This window comes from Hesperophylax consimilis, chromosome 3 (genome assembly GCF_061612785.1).
Source record: "Hesperophylax consimilis isolate HC1 chromosome 3, BYU_Hcon_1.0, whole genome shotgun sequence".
Lineage (NCBI taxonomy): Eukaryota > Metazoa > Arthropoda > Insecta > Trichoptera > Limnephilidae > Hesperophylax > Hesperophylax consimilis.
This window is the reverse complement of record NC_142838.1, coordinates 13,244,651-13,265,518: the sequence shown is the minus strand read 5'-3', so window position 1 is coordinate 13,265,518 and position 20,868 is coordinate 13,244,651. Positions and strand designations below refer to the sequence as shown.

At 35.2% G+C, this 20,868-nt stretch overlaps 1 protein-coding gene across 3 annotated transcripts in view; it reads right to left on the bottom strand.

Moving 5' to 3' along the window:
- Positions 1 to 20,868, bottom strand: part of yki (Transcriptional coactivator yki) — a 115,035-nt gene that overhangs the window by 9,804 nt on the left and 84,363 nt on the right. For 2 of the 3 annotated variants that reach the window (XM_089648359.1, XM_089648353.1), the window contains exons 2-3: positions 20,588 to 20,694; positions 15,727 to 15,891 (exon numbers count right to left, since the gene is read on the bottom strand). In XM_089648359.1, the coding sequence (XP_089504485.1) occupies positions 15,727 to 15,891; positions 20,588 to 20,694 (272 nt within the window). The remainder of the gene's footprint in view (positions 1 to 15,726; positions 15,892 to 20,587; positions 20,695 to 20,868) is intronic. The other variant, XM_089648366.1, reaches the window with a different exon arrangement.

Here is a 20,868-nt window from a genome sequence, read left to right as displayed (position 1 = left end):
AAGGGGTTTTCAGTTAAAAAAAAATAATAAGTATAATACGGACGAACATTCATTCAGGTCATTCCAAAATTCCAAAGAATTTTATCATTTTCCCATGATCTTTAGAAAGGGGTGGAAAATTATTTTAATGTACATGCAGGCACAATTTAATGTAGGCACTAGAAAGGTACTCTTGACCAGGTAGTTGAAATGGAATGTAGGGTATTAATTATTCAGCTTTCACTTCCGTGGAGTCATAAGGGTTTCCCCGGCAACAGGGTGACTCAACACTGCAGTGCTTTTGTAGTATCTAATAAACATGATACATAATATGAACAACTACGTACTACTTAAATGTGTACTACGACAAATCGAGTCTACTAGAGCATTCACTTACAATATGAAAGTCTTGGGATAATATGAAAGTCTTGGGATAATATGAAAGTAGGGGAGAATTATTATGTGTAATTTATTACATGGATATTATGGGAAAGAAAAGACTCATTTTGTTAGACTGATTTCAATTCAGTGTCATAATTATGAATATCAAAATTGTTCATTCAAAGAGTATTTAATTCTTGTCAATAACCCTATTAAAATCTTTCAAAATCTTCAATTATACTTTTTTTTATTTCATTCATATTACTACAGCCGATAAAAAAATAAATTTATAAAATAAGTAAGTACTTAGCATTAGGTCGAAGATCAACAAAGATCAAGTGAATTAAATACTGAAGTCAGGTAATGTCAAGAGTCGGTATAAGTGAAAAATAGTTATGATGCAGGCTAATTTTTCAATTAATGTTTTTTTACTGTCTGTATCTGTGTTTTCTGCAATAAAAAAAAAGAAAAAAAAAAACAGAAGAGAATACAAAAGATGATGTAAACACAATAGTTGTTCGGCGTTGCATCCTCTCTGCCTGTTGTGTATTTATTTATTTATTTATTGGATGATTTATATAGCGCCGCTTTTGTGAGATATCACCTCAGGGGCGCTTAACAGTTAATGCAGATATTACAAAAAAAATATAAATATTACAAATTGAAATTGAAATTAAGTTAAATAAAATGAAGTACAGAAACAGGTGACACGAAGATGGAGAATCTGCTGCAAGAATCCTATGTGGTGAGGAAACTGGACCAGCTGCTGCAGCAAGAAAGTGCACCGCGTCCACCAACAGTGCCAGCACGAGGTTCGTCATCCATCCAGGTATGTGTCTGCTGCTAATAGAGCGCTGACACAATGTCCTCTCATGGATTCCAGACCTTGGCAGCACCGCTGTGACATTCGACGAAGGTAGAGGATGGAGACTCTGCAGCAAGAATCCTTGGTGGTGAGGAAACTGGACCAGCTGCTGCAGCGAAAGAGTACACCGTGCCCACCAACAGTGCCAGCACGAGGTTCGTCATCCGTCCAGGTATGTGTCTGCTGCTAATAGAGCGCTGACACAATGTCCTCTCATGGATTCCAGACCTTGGCAGCACCGCTGTGACATTCGACGAAGGTAGAGGATGGAGACTCTGCAGCAAGAATCCTTGGTGGTGAGGAAACTGGACCAGCTGCTGCAGCGAAAGAGTACACCGTGCCCACCAACAGTGCCAGCACGAGGTTCGTCATCCGTCCAGGTATGTGTCTGCTGCTAATAGAGCGCTGACACAATATCCTCACATAGATAACAAACCTTAGCCGCACATCTGTGACGTTCGGCAAGTCCATCTCCTTGTACACTTGTTCCTGGTGATTATGTTAGTGGTGCATTGTCATAATAAATTACCCTGGGCACTTGTTAGGGCTTCCAAGAATTCCATTGAAAACATCTGGCGTACCTACAGTTACCGATTCTCGTCCCAAGTTCAACTTCATCGAATTTAGAATATTTTTTAGCACAATTTTCGATTATTCATTTTTAACACACTGCACTCTAATCACATTACTATAAAGTTCTGATTACTAATTGGTAAGTTAATTTTAAATGTTGATTGACTGATTTTTAAAATAATTTCAAAGGGATGTTGCCTCGTTTCCCTTGAAAATACAAAAAAAAACACAAAGCGGTTGGAAGACGGCATGACGCGTCCAGCTGCCACAAAGGGCGCTAACTAACTAGTCAAGGAAATCTTTTTATCTTCTTCTCCATCTTTATATGTATAAAGAAGAGTGTCTGTGGGTGAGTGGTTTTTTGTAATTGACACAAATCTACATTTTTATTCTGAGAGTGATGAAATTTTGCACACTTAACTTTCAAAAAAAGAGATCCCCCATCTCTTTTTCCACCCATTAAAGAAGAATTTTGATAATGATTAATCGGCAAAGCCGGGAACTTCAGCTAGTAATAATTTTTATTTCGCGCATCATTTAATTTTCTTTCATCACCGAATTTGAGACTTTTGAAAACAGAGTTGCTTGTCAACTCGACAAAGAATATTTTCTACTTACTAATAGCAAATACCCTATAAAATTAATAATGCATCCAACTTCAGTAAAATATTGGCAATATCAACAACTCTGGTCGCTTGTGGTGACGTTGACATTCCTTTCAATAGCGGCAAATTGAATTTACTTAGTAATTGCTGGTGGTGTTTTGCGTTTCCTAATTTATATTTTGATCAATATTGATAAAAAAAAAGATAAACAAAAACACTTGTTTTTCAGAATGCCAAAAAACGTTAAAAGGCTAGTTATAATTGTGGGAATTAATAATAAACAAATATGTAGTTACAATAAATAATAAATACCCTATAATATTAATTAGTCCTCATTAAAGCCAATTTAAATATAATAAATGCTAACCATTATTAAATTTATTTATAAAATATTTTATTACCTAGCTAAACCATCAAAGACAGACTTAATGGGCGCTTTAATATTTTTTTATGTATGAGAAAAAACAGTAGTATGGTCATATGTAGGCAAAGATAATAGACTAATAGATAATAGGTTACCTATTTCTTTTTTATTACTATAATTTATTAACGAGTAAATAATACATTTCGCATAAAATCCATTAAAATGTATGAAAGAAAACCAAGGCACATAACTCATGCCGCTAGGAGGCGCTAGTGTAGCAAGTTGCCATCAGAATGTATGGAAAATGTCAGAAGATGGTGGTATTATTAATATTACATAGGGTGTATACTCACTGTATTGCTTATAAAGAATCATTTTCAAAAGTTAGGTTAGGTTTGGTTTTCAAAATGATTGCGGATAATACAGACACTATGACATTTACAGTACCGACCATGGAGGAATATATTTCCTCCAATATACCAACTAACCAGACCATGACGGCTTGACACACTTAACTTTGCAGTTTAGATTTTGTGGTTATAAAAAAAATCAACGAATTAAATATTGTTCGTTGTTTAGTTCCTTTTCGGCCGCTTACAAACAGCAATGGTAAGCGTGTCAAGATGAGCAGATAAAACGTAAGTACCGAAAATTAGCTCGATTTGCGTATTTGTCGATATTTTGAAGTGCCCACGCGTAGAGTGCCGATTTAGCGGATAGCGCATCACCGAGAGCACGCGTGCCGCCCGCGTGCCGCCCGCGTGCCGCCCGCGTGCCGCCCGCGTGCTTCTATCGTTGACCTAGCGAAGGCCATATTAGACCAAAAAAATAATGCGTCACTGATAGTGTTGTTAGTTTATTGTGCTCGAGGATTGCGAAAGTTTTCGTGTAAATTTAATCGACGGCCAAGGTAAGCGCCATCGTCATGTCCCCTGAGCGCTAAACAAATATATTCAAGTAGGTTTATTCGTTTATTATGTAGGTATAGCAAACAAACAATATTACTTAATAATCAGAGATACGATTAAAACACCGCGTAGTTTGAAAGTAATAATCTTTACTTGGCGGAGTTCAAAGTACGGCTTCAAACGTGTTAAGCGTAGGTGCTTTTCCGTGACATACTAATATATTGAGATAAATTAATAGTAAAACAGATATTATGTTGTATTGTCATTGTTTGCCCTGTGAATCAAATAGTAAAAATCAATATACAGGGCTTAACAACTGCAATATGAAACATGACGTAGGTGGTACCCGAGAGACAGGGCCGAACCGGGTGCCGAATTGTCTAACACCTAACAATCCTAACACAACACGCTTAAGATTATTTTTCACAAAAACGGCGCTACACAAAACATACAAATCATCCGAATATTATGGATTACAGTAATCACCTACCTAGGAGTGTACTGGTTTGGACAAGGAGCATTAAAATTTGATTCGCGCCAGGAACCGTTTGGCTCAGGGTCGGCCCTGAGACCATTCCCAACGTGTACAAACACGTGGTACACAACCTCATATCCACGTAGATAGAATTAATTCTTTCTTCTCAGCAATGAATGGCGATATGTGAAAAAAAGGTCGTGGAACAAAATGGCATCGGTCAAAAAGCCTATCGGATAAACTAGTCCCAGAGAGAAAAATAGTACGTGACGTCATCCTTCGAGTATCTTTTGTCTGCACTCAAGACGAGTGTATAAAGAGTGTCTGTGACGACGGGATGGATTTGACGTTTATACAAATCTAAAGTTTTATTCCGAGATTGATGAAATTTTGTATACTTTACTCTCAAAACAAGAGGAAGGTCACTGTTTACATGAGATTTCGACAAACCATCCCATTCCCTTGTACATAATACATTCGTATTCCAATGCAACTTTGTGTCAAAATTTCAAAGCAATAGGTGAAGAACTTTCGGAGATTTAAGATTTTGAACAAACTCAACATTTATATATTTATTTATATATAGATAAGATTCAATTAAGTACGACACCATAAATATGATACAATACGACGCCGTAACGATACAGTATGAAAAAATATTATTATATTGTTAGATCAACGGTTGAGGCTGTGCTGGGTTTATTCAAGTTTATAACAAATGATTAGTTATAATAAAAATACTATAATATTGTTAGATCAACCGTTGAGGCTTTCCTGGGTTTATTCAAGTTTATAACAAATGATTAGGTATAATAAAATTAAGATTCGAGCAAAAACTAATAACAGATAAGTTAGTAAAGATAGACGTAGATTTATTATCTAATCTAAGTAATAAATTGCGCAAATATAAATATAGTGTAAGTAAACAGAATAACGGCCGAATGAACACAATCTTATCTAATCTGCACAAGGAATGAGGATAAGAACAAGAATAATGACGTTAATATTACGTACACCTAATAATAACAGTACAGATCGACTAACATACAACTTTGCAGTCGGTGGTATGGCTTAGGTCAGGGGTCGGCAGACCTTCAAATGAGAAGAGCAGTATTGACAAGGAAACAGGAAAACAAATATATCAGAAAGCCATATGATCCGGGGGGAGGGGGGTGGCTAGATAATTTCCGAGAAAAAAGAAACCAGTTCCTCGGAATATCACCCAGTAAAGAGCAACATTTTGATACTTCCTGATGAAACTAAAAATTAAATAACTTTTAAATTTTCATTTTACGTGAATGCACGGAGAAATATGAGTATTGCTAATTTATTTAAGAATCTCTTCAAATTATTGGTAACTGGCTGACGTTTACCCGTCGTTGCTCGGAGACTTTTCTATATTTTCTATAAATGATGTGAAAATCCTATCAAAATCCGTTGCGTAGTTTAGAAGAAATAAGCGCACAAACAGACAGTCGCGGATAGTGACATTGTTTTATACTATTTAGAGATTCGGTTAAAAACGGGATTGAAGGCCGTTTCTTGATAAACTTTTAATAAAGTCCTAATATATCGGAACACGTGTTCAAGCACCTGCATTAGCTTTGACAATAAATAATGACGAAGTGTGAAAATATTACGATTTGTATGAACACATGTTCCGACAACGTGATAATTCATTAGTATTTTATTGAAAGTTTATCAGGAAACATATCAATTCATTCATTCCTAGTTTTAGAGCTAAACACTGATATTGTTCAAGTCAAAGTTCGTTCGGCGGCTCCATCTCATAAGTCCGGTTGAGAGGAGGTAAATTGGAGTGATGTCTGAAGAGCAGCAAACGCCTAGCTCGCGAGCTCATGGCTGCCGACCCCTGGCTTAGGTAGGTACATGTACAAAGTATATCTCTAATTTATTCGTATAACGTACTACCTACTATCGAAATAAAATAAAGTAGGTAACCAAGCAAAAATAAACTCTTCTCGTGGGCCTAATACTGGAATTATCGGGCTTTTTAAAGCCGGGAATACACATGCCTGTAGCTGGCACACTTGCATGCAAGCTCCTTGCACATGCCAGCTACTATCATGTGTATACGCTAACTTGCATGCCTGTACCTGCCTTGCAAGTAGATTGCACAACATTTGATTTACTGGCATGCAAGTTGAGGGAGGGGACGAGGGGGGCTATGAAACCGGCATGTGTGAACGTCGTGACAGGTACGGGCAAGCCAGTAGCTCAGTCTCTCATTAAATTAGCCACACATTGTACTGCCAATTGCAATACGATGATATTTAATTCACTTCGAATGTTTTCCATTGCCAAAAAGCTTGAGACTACTCAGTCTCAGAATGATTTGAGACACGTACTGTCTAGTGACTGGCATGTGTATACGTCTTGCAAATACAGGCATGCAAGGACGCAACTTGCATGCAAGTTTAACTTGCATGTGTATTCTCATTGCGCCAGTAACTTGTACATGCCATTAACATGCATGCAAGCTACTGTTCCATTTTACAGGCATGTGTATCGCCGCCTTAAAGGTCGTTGGTAATCAAGGTCCATGCCAAAATGTACCACTTTTCTTAGGTTTCATGTCACAAACAACAAAAATTGAAGAATTCCAAATGAATATATTTTGACAGCTGAATCAGCGTAGCGAAGTCCTGTTTAACTTGACCGTTTGGTATTTCATCTGTCTGTAAATTTATTTGTGTGTTCCGTTTCCGTTTGAAGATGGTGACCGTAGAAATACCAAGTCAGTGAAAATTCTTCTGTCTGACAATTTGAGCATATTCCTAAATACCCATTTTAAATTTTATAAAACGTAAGAATTCTTTCAACAGCTTGTACATATATGTATAATGTGGGTTTCAGACAGGAGAATTGTACTCAAGTTGACTTCTTACGTATAGGAAAATTATAACAATTTAATACACTTTATATTGTTAAAATTTCTGGTTAGCCTAGTTATAAATCCCAGCATTTTTAAGCCCTTATTAGAGATTTCTGTTATGTGGTTAACAAATGAAAGATTTGATTGAAAAGTGATGCCTAAGTCTTTGATTTGTTTTAATGTCTCAATAGCATTGTTATTGATTTTGTAATCAAAAATCACTGGATTTCATATTGTCTTTGAAGAATGTTGCAATGGTAAATATTTTGAATAGTTCTATAAATTTTGATATTGTTGATTTTGCGGTAAAAGTAATGCTTTCCCTTTCTATCGCAATTTTCATATTCATTAGCGGACGTTTTATAGTTAAAAGTAACAACGATCATAACATTTTGAATTAAAATTAAGCATTCATATAAATAATGCACAGTGGGTAATAAAAGTGTATAAATCTGACAAAAAGGCGAAGCTGCATCGTAATAAAGGCGGGTCAAGTGGCCGAGGTTCACACGGGCCGTGGGAAACCAACATCGGCACTGCACCAACACACTACATACGAGTACATAACAACCATAATATAACAACACAACTACAACCTAATGGTGCGCAGTGTTGATTACATATTATATTAAACGCTTAAGAACATCTTCAGGTTATCTGTTACGAAGGGAAATTCCCACATATGATAAGCTTTGCAACCGTGGAAGCTCGTGTCGTTTTCACGCTTCAAATTTGTATTGCTTGCGACAGTTTAGGATTATTATCAGTATTTATTAGCGCAGACCCGTGAAAATTCACGGGATATTATAATTTGTGAAGCATTTATTATAAAAAATTGAAGCATGCTCGTTTTCTAAAGAAAAAAAATCCTATATAAAAAATCACACAATTATAATTAGAATAAAATAAGTTTATTTGAATACCATCTTATTTGAGTTTAATATAATAAACCAACCGGTTTCGATTTGACCTGAACCTTCATCAGTTTTTTATAAAACAAACTGGGTTACATAAAACACGTTTATATAACCCAGTATGTTTTATAAACTTACCTAACTTATCTCATACACTGTAAATCCGTATATATTATATGTTACTAGGTTAATTCGGTAAATTCAGAATATAATATTTGCTACCAAGTTACTTTTTCTACATTGTCACAACAGCAAAAAAAAAAACAAAAACAAAAAAACTCTATTTCTACTTGTAAATCCGAATGCAATATATGTTACCGTGATAATCTTTACAAAGCCACTACCACTGTAAAAAAAAAATTATTATTTTTTTCTTCTTTACACAACATAGTTGTAGAGAAAAATGAAATTTTTTGTTATGTAATTATGTAAATTTCTTAAGGAATAATATGAACTACACCTGTCTATTTTTCTGTCCTGGAACGCGAAACTTTCCTAGTTGGACAGGCAAAGCTTCCTAATATGTAATTTGTACCTCCTTTTGTAATAATATTGTTAAATAAATAAATATAACCTTGATGAAGGTTCAGGTCGAATCGAAAACGTGTTTTATATAACCCAGTATGTTTTATAAAACCCTGATGAAGGTTCAGGTCCAATCGAAACCGGTTGGTTTATAATATGTTGACCTCAAATAAAGTGGTATTCAAACTAAATTATTTTATTCTAATTAAATACCTTTGAAATGTTAGTAAACTTCAAAAAAACATCAATCTGACATCTGTCAAACATTTAAACAAAAGAAATACGTAGTTCAAATAACGAATTATTAATTAATAAAATAATCATGGCACCTACCAAGAGCTTGTCTAAATTGATTTATATGTAATATTTTTCTGTTCCAATTTATAAAATTAAAAATTGCGTAAATTTTAATAACTGATTTACGTGATGTTTTGACACATCTTATCAATTAAAATTTCTACCGAAAAACCGCCTTTTTAAGACGTTTTATTTAGTTTTAATTATATTCATACAGTTTTTTTTATGATTACAATTAACTAAAAAAAATGACCGTGTTTCTTCTAAAATAATTCAAAATTGAATTCTTTAACGGCCTGTATTTTATGATTAAAAACACAAACACATCAAGAAGCACATATCAGTACTAGATATTTGGTATTTTGGCCACAAAACTAAATTTAAATTTTGTATGAAAAAGGGCGTCCCTCATAACAGTTTGATAGCTTTTCGATTACGTACATTGTATACCCATGAAAACTTAAGTACAAGTATAATATCTTATTTATATATAATATTAGCTGACGTGTACCTGGCGTTGTTGGTAGTTAAACTTAGGAGATAGGCAATATCGACATATACCATCGCAAACTTAGGAGATAGGCAATATCGACATATACCATCGCAAACTTAGGAGATAGGCAATATCGACATATACCATCGCAAACTTAGGAGATAGGCAATATCGACATATACCATCGCAAACTTAGGAGATAGGCAATATCGACATATACCATCGCAAACTTAGGAGATAGGCAATATCGACATATACCATCGCAAACATTTCTGTAGGCCCTTTTAAGATGTACAAATCCGTAGTACATTATGTTGATGTATCTCATAAGGTTTAGCCATCGTTAGCCATGTAGTGCCCGAAAATATTTTTTTACGACTTGATTATAAAACATCGAATTTTCTCTACTTTCTGTAAATATAATGCGCATGTATTATATGTATATAAATATATAAACCTTCTGGAAGAAATTCCCTAAATGATAGTGAAAACCCTATTAAAATACAAACAGACAGACGCGGGTAGCGACTTATACAGGTTTTCCAAAAAGAGGTGTTATTTTGAATAGCCCGCTATTTCGGTAGATGTTACTTTTGAAGCTGTCATTTTTTGACATTTGACAAGTATAAACAACGCCATTAATAAAAATGGAACGATACACGCTTCAACAACGCATTGAAATTATTAAAATTCACTTGAGTGAATTAAATGCAAATCATCTTGTTAGTGATGAGGCCAATTTCCACCTCGGTGGCTTCGCCAACAAGCAGAATTGTTGCATCTGGGGCTCGGAAAACCCAAGAGTTATTGTTTAAAAGCCTCTCTATCCTCAACGTGTGACTGTTTGGTGCGGTTTATGGTCCGGCGGAGTCATTGGACCTTACTTTTTCAGCTAGCTTAGAAGATAATCCCATATGGCAAAAAAAGTTAATAAAATATCAGTATTATATTTATTTATAGTAAATTGCGGAGGCTGGAGCAACAGTTACGGTGAATGGATTGCGCTATCGAGAGATGATTAATGATTTTTTATGGCCGGAATTGGATGGTATTGATCTGGACAACGTTTACTTTCAACAAGACGGCGCTACGTGCCACACAAGCAACGAAACCATTGATCTTTTACGATTGAATATCAAAATAACACCTCTTATTGGAAAACCCTGTACTATTTAGAGATTATTGATCCCCGCCCACGACAATAAGATTAGTGATATAAATAAGTTCAAATTACAGCACGTTATCACTCTTCCATTCATTGTTATTAATTGACATTGATTCGTACCGTTGTGAATGAGAAAATCAGAAGAAGAGGTGATAATAGCGAGAATTGAATCAATGCTGTATATTTTAATTTACTTCACTATCGGCTAATCCATAACACCATTGTTCCTGTAGATTACATATGCAAGAACACAGCGTTAGTTGACAACTCTGCGCTCTTATCTAACATCATTATAATTTTTAATAAATAAAATATTGCGTTGATTAGTCGAATAATTTACAATAATAAATAAATCGCGACAGATAGCTATGGTTCAATATGCATACATAATTAATAATGAGCTGGATTATTTAAATAAAAGTTGATTCCAGAGCAATTAAGGATTTTAATCTATTTAAAAAATCGTAACTAATTGTCAAAAATATTAAATTTTAAAACCTGCGAAAGTGAAACATTTTATACTCTATTAGGAATAAGAGGAATTTATTGACATTCGAACAACCAGCTAGCTCTACTACAGCTGTTCGAGAACTGTACAAAAAACAAAAAATCTATAAAAATCTAAAATCAACAATTTAAAACCCCAAATCCTAAGGCCGACTACGTGATTCTGTAAAAACAACATTCAGTGTAAAATTTTACAAAAAAAGTGCATAAAGAATCAATTAATTTTCATTTTCATGTAAAAACCAGAATTGTTGAATTTATATTATACCTATTTTTAAAAACTTTATAAAATATTTTTGAAGCATTTCCATACTCTCAATAAAAAAATCTATTGAAATGATTTGTTCTAATATAATAAAAAATGAATACAAGTTACTTCAATTAATGATCGAATATAATATCTCAACTATTGTACGCTCTTCTGTTAGTTCTGGCCTGGAGGCGTGTAGAAGTGTACCTACACTTTCTAATGCACTGGAAACAAGTTAGTGTTCCCGTAATAGTATGTTTAATAGCCCTTACTAATATTTCCGCTAATAATAAAATAATAATATTTGGATGATTTGTATAGCGCCGTTTTTGTGCAAAATAACCTCAAGGGCGCTGTATAAATATGCATTTTTTTCTTCTCCCCGGCATCGTGTTTCATGTTTCTCCGTAAAATAATATTCCATGACAGTACTTCCTGTCGATAGCGTGCTAATCCTAACAATTGCTGAAATTTGATAACCGAATGAAATTCGAGATAAGTTGGACCTTCCTGTAATGCAAGCTTGCAATGATTATCAGCTGTGCAGAATTTAACCAAAAACCACCTAAAGCCAAGCCATGACACTGAATCAATTCGGCCCTTTATTTCTATAAGATCCTCCTATTATGTTACTAGCTGTTTTACCTTATATACTCCATACAAATGAACTAGGAGCATCCTATGGAAATAAGAGGCCGATTTGACTCCCGGGTCTTGGCCTGGCTTGAGGTGGTTCTGATTTAACGCCCATGCCTATCTTTTGTAACGATAATATTTATGTGTAGTGTTTCGCTATCGTAACGCTGAATTTTTTTGGCGAAAAATTCCCGGAGAGTCATGAAATGACACAGCTTCCCGTTTAGTATATTTTGCTGTAACATTATTGACACTAATAAAAACATGCAGAAAATTTCAGACAGTAGCAAACAGATTGTTTCAGAAATAAGGATTTAATCTCAAATTAATATCGTAACTATATTGTCTTATCAAACGTAAACTAACTTTCTAGAGTATAAAATTATGTGGCAAAATTCATAAAGCCTACTAAATCTTATTGAAAAATAAAAAAAAAGGAATCCACATTATTGGATACAGGGTACCTGCCCTACTAGGGTATTTATAGTTTTTTTTTAGTTTCGAAAAAAAAAGGAAAATGAATGTATTTTTGACAAATTATGTTATTTTATGTTGAATAATAATACCTCCATACGATTTAAAATGCGCCATTTTTGATTTGCCGCCAAAACGACATGTTCGTTTTTATTCGTGAATTCAGCGGCGTTGACGTCACGCCGGGCGACGTTGGTGCCAGCGATCTTACCCAGACATTGGCGCTTTCCCTGTCATAATGACGTTATAGCCATTTAGAACTGTTTCGGAATTTGTAGTTTTAGATCGTTTTAATATCAATACTAATTAATGAAAATATTAAAATTACACATTTTTAGTACAATGATCAGAATCAGAAAAATAAACTTTAAATCTTCCACACAATTTTAACGGTATTCATAATTTGTGAAAATACCCCACTATCTGACGACCTACACGATTTTCACCTGAAAGAATATGTTTTATGTGTAAATTGAGAACAAGTTTACCTCGCTTAATTCTTGAACTTTCTCACAAATCACAAAATTTAGTCAAGAGGTGCCGTTTTTTTTGCGAATTTTAGAATCTGTATCGTTGTTTTAATCCAAAAGCCATTAGGTAGGTTCTAAAATTGTCTATGAGCTGCATTGCTTTGTGCTGGGCTAGAAGATCTGATGGATCTAGAATAGAGGCGCAATGACCAATGGACGGCTAATTGTCGTCGTTGTTTCTCTGATAGCTTTTCAGCTGTTCTGTTATGAATGGCAACGCAGAGAGAGTGAGGAGTGTTTAAACTGTACAGAGTAAAGAGGCTAGCTGAGAGCTGAGAGTCGGTGTCGGTAGGCCGGAGCCGGAGAGGCACATGCTGCTTGGGTCTGGGCGTAACCGTGTACAAATAATTAACGGTAATCTGGCATGTCCGTGCCGTTGTCGCAGGTGAATTTCAATTTGACACTGGCCGGATTATACAACAGCGGAGGATGTACAGAAACAACCAACCTGTAAATATCATAAACATTCAAGCTTTTGATATCTACAATATACTTACTGGTATACAATAGTTGAGATTACATAATATGGGAAAATAACTGCGATAATAATAATTGGATAATTATTATAGCGATATTTTTGTGAAAAATTACCTTAAGAATGCTGTTCAAATATGAGTTTCATATTTATTCAGATACCTACTACTAAGGATTCCTCAAAATGTTGTTTTTAAGCAAAGCATAACATGAAATTAGATAACCATAGGATCTCATCGTATCGGCATTTGTTTACCTTAAAATATCTTTAAGAACGATCAACTCAAATTGACCCAGTATAAAATTTAATTTGGGTATGTTTAAGCGACCTTGAGGAAACCTCCCATATTTTTATGAAAACGCATTTTATTAACTCTTGACAGGCCAAACAAAACGTCTGTAACCAAGTGTGTCTACCGAAAACCCTATGCATTTACTGTAAAACTATAGAAATCCCAATTATTCAGTCAATTATTAATGGTAACTTATGTATTTGCGCAGGAATACGCAAAATACTAAAATGATAAGTCAAGTATTTAAGCTAATATAAGGAGGATAGTAATTTTGGGTACTACCCTACTCCCCCACTTGGCTCCGGGATAGTTAATAAAGTATTAGATGTTGAATTATTGTAATGACCTCGAATATGAGTCGCTATTTTGACGAAAGGGGTGGCTACTTGAAAACCACCAGTTTATCAGAGTCTTTGACGGAGAAATTGATATTATACAAGGGCATGGCACACTTAACACTCTTTTGCAAGAAGGCCAACTTTATTGTTATGGTTTATGGGTATTATTAAACAGTTTCATTTTAGAATAGACTTGTACAGTTGTTGACAACGTGTGCAACGTATCGTCTCTAGTTCCTCCACCATTGGACTGGCAGAAGCAGAGGCCAGGCAGACGTGTAATGAGCGATGGACGGGTGAATGACCCGGCATGTTGCGAGCTGCGACTGGAGCGCCTCTACGAACTAAAGCTACTAGCACAACTCTCAGCTCAGTACTGGACAGATTGACTATTGCTATTGGCGTTGGCTCTTTGCGAATAAGCTTCTAGGTGCTTCATGCTTGGAGCATGGATGTAAACATTACCCGCTGTACACGCACACTGTACAGAATGCGAATTGTGTTATTATTCACCACATATAGTGCTGATAGGAGAGAAAGAAGTATAACGTAAAATGGTAATGGAAGAAATGTCATATTCTCAAGAATTTGTTCGGGAAGCAAATCATCGTTTGCATTTTGGTCTCATGGGGAAAAGTACTAGTAAACAGGGAAAAATTAAGGTGTGATTTAAGATTATCAAGGTCAGTAATAATATTACGATGTTTAGCTTTTAAGTTATGTTGAGGTATCCGAATTGATTTGCGAGGCTTCACAAGCAGGGCATGGCATGAATATTCCCTTAATATATAATAATATACTTTTTCAATATATTTTCTGAACTCTGGGGCGTTGTCTGGGATGGAAAATTAAATGTGATGAATTTTTGTTCGTCTCGTAAAAATGCCATTATAAGTGCAAATTAAATTTCTGTACCAAACTTCCAGCGCCCTGGACGGGATAATCTTTTCTGGATATAAGAAGATAGAAATTAAAAGTAATTCTAGTTCATTGAAATGATACCTCTGATGTTCGCTGTTCATTCAGGCTCATAGGATGCATTTAACTGAAATATAGGTTACATAGGAATTGTCAGCAGCAGAAATATTAGTATACAAGAAAACCGCTAATACGATAATAGCTCCGCTGTAGCTTGTTTGTAGCATATCTTGTAGGGGTTGTAGGGATCTATCCGCAGCAGAACTGTGCGGGAATACCTTTTCTAGCTCCGTTGTAACCCCTCCTTCTTTCTCATCAACGAAGTACTCTAATCAACAGAAATGCTATTTACAACGAACCTCTCAGCGGCAGGTCTCTCTTTCTGTTACATACGTCGTTTATAAAAAAGTGGATGAGGTTACCTACAACTGAGCTCTCAGCAGTAGAACTGGCATATCAATGATGGATAATAGATACAGTGACAGAAAGAGAGGTAACAACGGACCTCTCAGCGGTAGAACTGCATAGGCATACCACTGATGGCCCCTGTAACAGAAAGGAAGTGACAACTGCCCTCTCAGCGGCAGGACTACTTACACATAAGGTTGAAAGCCCCTGTAGCAGAGAGGAAAGTTGCAACGGATCTCTAGTGGCAGGACTATAATATAGGCATGCCGCCGAAAGCCCCTGTAACAGAGAGGGAAGTGACAACGGACCTCTCAGCGGCAGGACTATACAGGCATACCGCTGAAAGCTCCTGTAACAGAGAGGAAAGTGACAAATGGCCTCTCAGCGGCAGGGCAGGACTACAAAAGCAGGCTAATCTAATGATAATGACTAATGAAGAAAGAAAGGAGAGCACTCACGTATCCTGGGATCGAACCACGAGGTGGTGCGCGCGGCGTGGTTGATGAAGTAGATCTCCCCCTCCGGGGTGGCTGCTTGCTCCCAGCCGTCGGGCAGGGGCCCGTGGGGGTCCCCCGCGGCGCCCGCGCCCCCGCCTCCCACACCAACAGGGCTATTCTTGCTCGCTGCGGAGATACCAACAAACTAAGTCAAACAAACAAACCAACCAGAACAGAACAGAACAGCACAGCACAGCCAAAACAATACTACCAACAATCAACCGCTATGAGGAATTCCAGTCAACTTTTAAAATTAAAATATATATACATACATATCATCATAAATGCCAGTATTTAAAAAAATAGGTTAAGTTTTTTAAGTTTGATTTTTATTCGTAAAAACGGACCAGATGACGTCACCATATTTGTCAATGCCTCCGCGAGGCGTCTCGATCAGATTCAGATGACGTCAGAGCCCGACCATTTTGATCTTTTTTCAAAATCGAATGATGAATTGTACGTTTAATAATATTTAATATTTTTCACTCAAATTTCCCACAGCATGTAGAAGAAACAATCAAAAAAGCTATAAAAGTTACGAGAACACAACCAACAAAATTAAAATAACATTGACATGTTTGAATACCATTCAACAGTTGTACAAATTTACATTTCCAATCCGGGGCATCGAGGCACTAGGTAAAACAGTATTTTAAATTAAGTTAAAAAGCATTCTATCCTCCACTGGTCTAGTGCCTTAACGTACCAAAAAATATGACAGCACAGCAGAAAAGCAAAGGAACGCAAAATTCCATACAACATCTACCAATAATTTAAGGTTAACATAAAAATAATGATAATATGAATTTGTTTACCGCAAAAAAAATTTAATCTTAAATTACAAAAATATGTGACCGATTAAGTTTATTTTTTTTTATTTCTAAAACATATATAACTATTTTAAAAAATTCACAAATAAATAAGTAAATGAAATAAAAATCCTGCGTAATGTGTAACATTATTCAAGTTCAGTACACTGTGAATCACAGCCCGTGATGTGTTTTGCAAAAACCTTTTCCATAAAATTTCAAATGAACGGATTTGTGTCGAAACTCTAAACGTAAAAAAAACATTACTTTGATTGGCTAATATATCAGTGTATTAATTATTAACGCATCATCGGGTCAGGAAATATAGTTAACCTACCTAACACTTTATAATGGAGAAGTCTATTTGAAGTGTCTAGTTTCTATAGCAGATTTCCTAACAGAACGAATAGGTCATACAACAAGACAGCATCGATTAAAGTTATATTACGGATACTATATTGTTTCAGAGCCGACGCAATACTGGTTTAGCCTTTGTTCACCGAGAATGACGAAAATAGGTAGGTTATCGATACAAGAACAGAACCAATCTTATTACATTACGTCACATAAAACATATATAAATTATTATTATATTACACGCTTGGTTTATGAGTGGACATGCTGCATTTAATGAAAGGAAATCACAACATGGACCAGTTTTCACAGATCAATAATAATATATCTATGCTGCGTTATGATCATGCAACGTTAGTTTTTAACATCGACCGAAGGAACAACTCGTTCTTTGCTGAAATCTAGATTAGCTGAAGGCGAAATGAAATTATGAAATCTTGCACGATGATGGTTTGTTTATTAGATATTTGGTAAAAGGCAATGGCAAAATGCAGACATACTTGCCATTGAAACACTGGATATCAATAATATAATATCCACAGTGCTTTCTTATGCTGAGCAATAAAATGGAGAAAATTTATAAAAAAACCACGAGTTGGGAAAGGAACGAAGCAATAGCAAGCGGCGTTTCGCGCCTTTTTATAAATAACTAAAAAAATATTGGTGAGTTTAAAAATACATTAAGCAGCTGAAATTAACCCCCTAGCATTCCGATTTTTTTTTCAAATTTGACGTAAAACATTCCAACTTCGGACTTGGAAAAGGAAATTTAAAAACAAAAAGTTTTACAACAAAATCGACTCTAAATATGTTTCACCAGTTTCCCGCTTGTGCTACGAGTTTCCGGACTCCGTGCATTATACATGTACAGGGTTTTCCAATAAGAGGTGTTATTTTAGATACTACTGTCCACAAGCGGGTCGCGCCTTCTAATTTACTAAACACTGGCATCGTCTAAACCAGTAAACCTCGCATAAGAGAGAAATAAATATAAATAAATTGAATAAATTATTTATTCTCTGCTAGAAACACTAATAACATGTTGTTTCACATAATTTGAACAATTCATAAAATTTCAACATTAATTTTCAAGTAACTACTGTGAAGGATCTATTTAAGTTATGTGATTATATCATTAATGGCCAGTTGTTCTTCAAAACTGAAATAATAACGGATTTTGAAGAGAACCTTCACAGAACTTGAAAATAAACATTGAGATTTTATGAATTGTTCAAATTCTGTGAAACAACCTCAACAAGATAAGCCGAGAGACACTATTACTAAAACTACTGATAAATAACACCATCACGACAGTATGTAATAATATTATAATATTACCTCCACAAATCAAAACTTTTTTTATAAAGCATGCAAAATGACACCAAGGCGATCTAAAATTTACTAACATGTACGAACGAAAAAATCTGAATCTATGTTATGCAAAAAAATATATTATAAATTGTTTGGATTGAAAGATTTTCCTGTTTCTTACAGCTAAGCTCATAAAACAGGTGTAAAAAACTTCGCCCATTACCGTGATGTATTTAATAACTGTCTGGGAATTTATTTTTTCAATAAATACCAAGAAATGGAAATGATTCAAGGAATCAAGTTAGTTATAATATAATATGTTGGCTGCGTAGGTATTGCTGTGCGTGACACGTGGTCATGAACGATACGTTAACACGCATGAGAAATCATGCGAATTAATCCTACTTGACAAGTCATAAGGTTGATCACATAAGATAAAAAAGGTCTAGCGATTTAAAGCGTCTTGGAATAATTATACAACTTCTTACAATCGATTATATTATAACGTTCAAATATTATATATTACAAACGGTGTCCAGAAACTCTTAATAGGTACAAGTAGGAAACTGGCGAATCAACATCATAGAGAACCCTAATAAACCCTTTTTAGATCTGATCATTTCTATACATATATATATGTTATATTATATTAAGTTTTTTTAGATTTTTTCGGTCACTGAAGGGTATACGCTTGGAGCCGGGTTTAGGCTCCGACTATACAATATCGTCTAAGATATTAAACAACTGACAACTGATAACTGAACCCCCCCCCCCCCCCCCCGACAGATTGAATGGAAGACGTCTTTCGATTTCAACATCGGGTTAGATGTACTCGAAAAGTAAAAAAAAAATGTAAATTATAAAGGTAGATTCACCAGTTTTCCGATTGTAATGCTTACGAGTTTGCGGGCACTATGTATAAAGTAACATTAAACTCACGTATTCGGCCATGAACGGAAGACGTGACGCAACAAACAACAACTCATTTTAAATTGTAAGTAAAAACGCTTTTACAGCCTTTTTAGCGACGACACTTTTTAATAAATTTGTACGAAAACCTATAGTATCCAACTAACTAGTTCGGAACACCCGCCCGCAGTTCTCTCTTACCCCATGCCCAAAAATACAGTAAAATAATAATTTAATAGTTTTTTTTATAATTCCAATACACCACTACATAAGCAAGGGTCTCTTTAAAATGATTTACATGCTACTCGCATCTTCAGTTTAAAAGCATTTATTTTCAAAATATGTTAGAAATTTGATTATGAACTCATTATCAAGATGAAGAAAGGTATTCAAATCTGAAGAGGCCTGTAGTAGGGTGAAACCGATTAGGTCAAAATATACAAGCCGAAAAGAATTATTCCACCACCAATAAAAACATTAAAAAGTAAAGAAACAATTGCCTTATTACCGCCAAAACAACAAATGAACAGATATTATAATTATGTAATATTTCAATTAACAAAAGAGCCAAAAGAGAGACAATTAAGACGAAGGTCGAACCAAGCTATTCAGATTTGGTCACCAAACATGGCTAAAGCCATTTTAGGCAACGTTTTGCTTTGAATGGTTGTCTTTTACCATAGCGATAAACAGGTTGTCCGGGGGTAAAGTGCGCTAACTTCAGGGGGTGATTCTACATGATAGTACCTTTTTTCGAAATTCCAACATTTTAAGGTAGTTTTTAGGTTAAAAAAAAGTTTCATATTTTGTATTAGAAAATAAATATTATATGAAAAATTATTTTTGTAGCGTAAAATAAACATTGGAATTTATAAAAACGTTACTTTTTTTTACTTCTACCATCACTCGAAGTAAGCGCAATTTACCCCCGGACACCTTGTATAGTATCAACACGGTGTTCGAAACTTGCAGTAAAAGCCGGAAACAGGTGAATTTGGAGTCGATTTTATAACTTTATTGATTTGAGGTTTCTTTTTCGAGTAAATCGAATCCAAAGATAGAATTTTTAAGACAAATTTTGAAAAAAAAATCGGTCGCTAGGGGTTTAATATTCAGCTGTAATATCTCTTAAAATATATAAAAGAGTGGACCTAGCTCCAAAGGTTTTTTTAACGCTTTAGTTGCCGAAAAAAAATCTAAATACTCAACTAATAAAGATTACAAAAATAAGTTTATTTTGGGTTCTACATGGGTTTTAGATTCACCAGTTTCCTACCTTTACAAAGAGTTTCCGGATATCATGTATACTATTAGTTGATTAAATACATTTTATTTTCACGCACCGGGATTAGAACCGGAGACCTCCGGATTCGTAGTCGAGAGTAACACCCTCGACTACGGAGGCTACGATGTTAAAGAATGATTGTCTGTTTGATTACCTGTGGCGTTGGACTGTGCGGGTGGGGCCGGGGGGCTCTGAGATGCCAGGAGTTCCGCCTGTCGTGTCTTGCGGGGGTCATCCCAGGTCGTGGTGCAAGTCATGTGACTGTAACAAAGAATGCATACGTTACATTGCGGAAAATGAACGACCTTGAACAGGGATAAGCGAATTATACAGTACCTAATTAAAATCAAACTTAGATTTCAACGAAAAAAGCGCTAAATTAACCTCGGTGTTTATAATAAAAGTATATGTACAAAGCATGCATATCGCCCACCA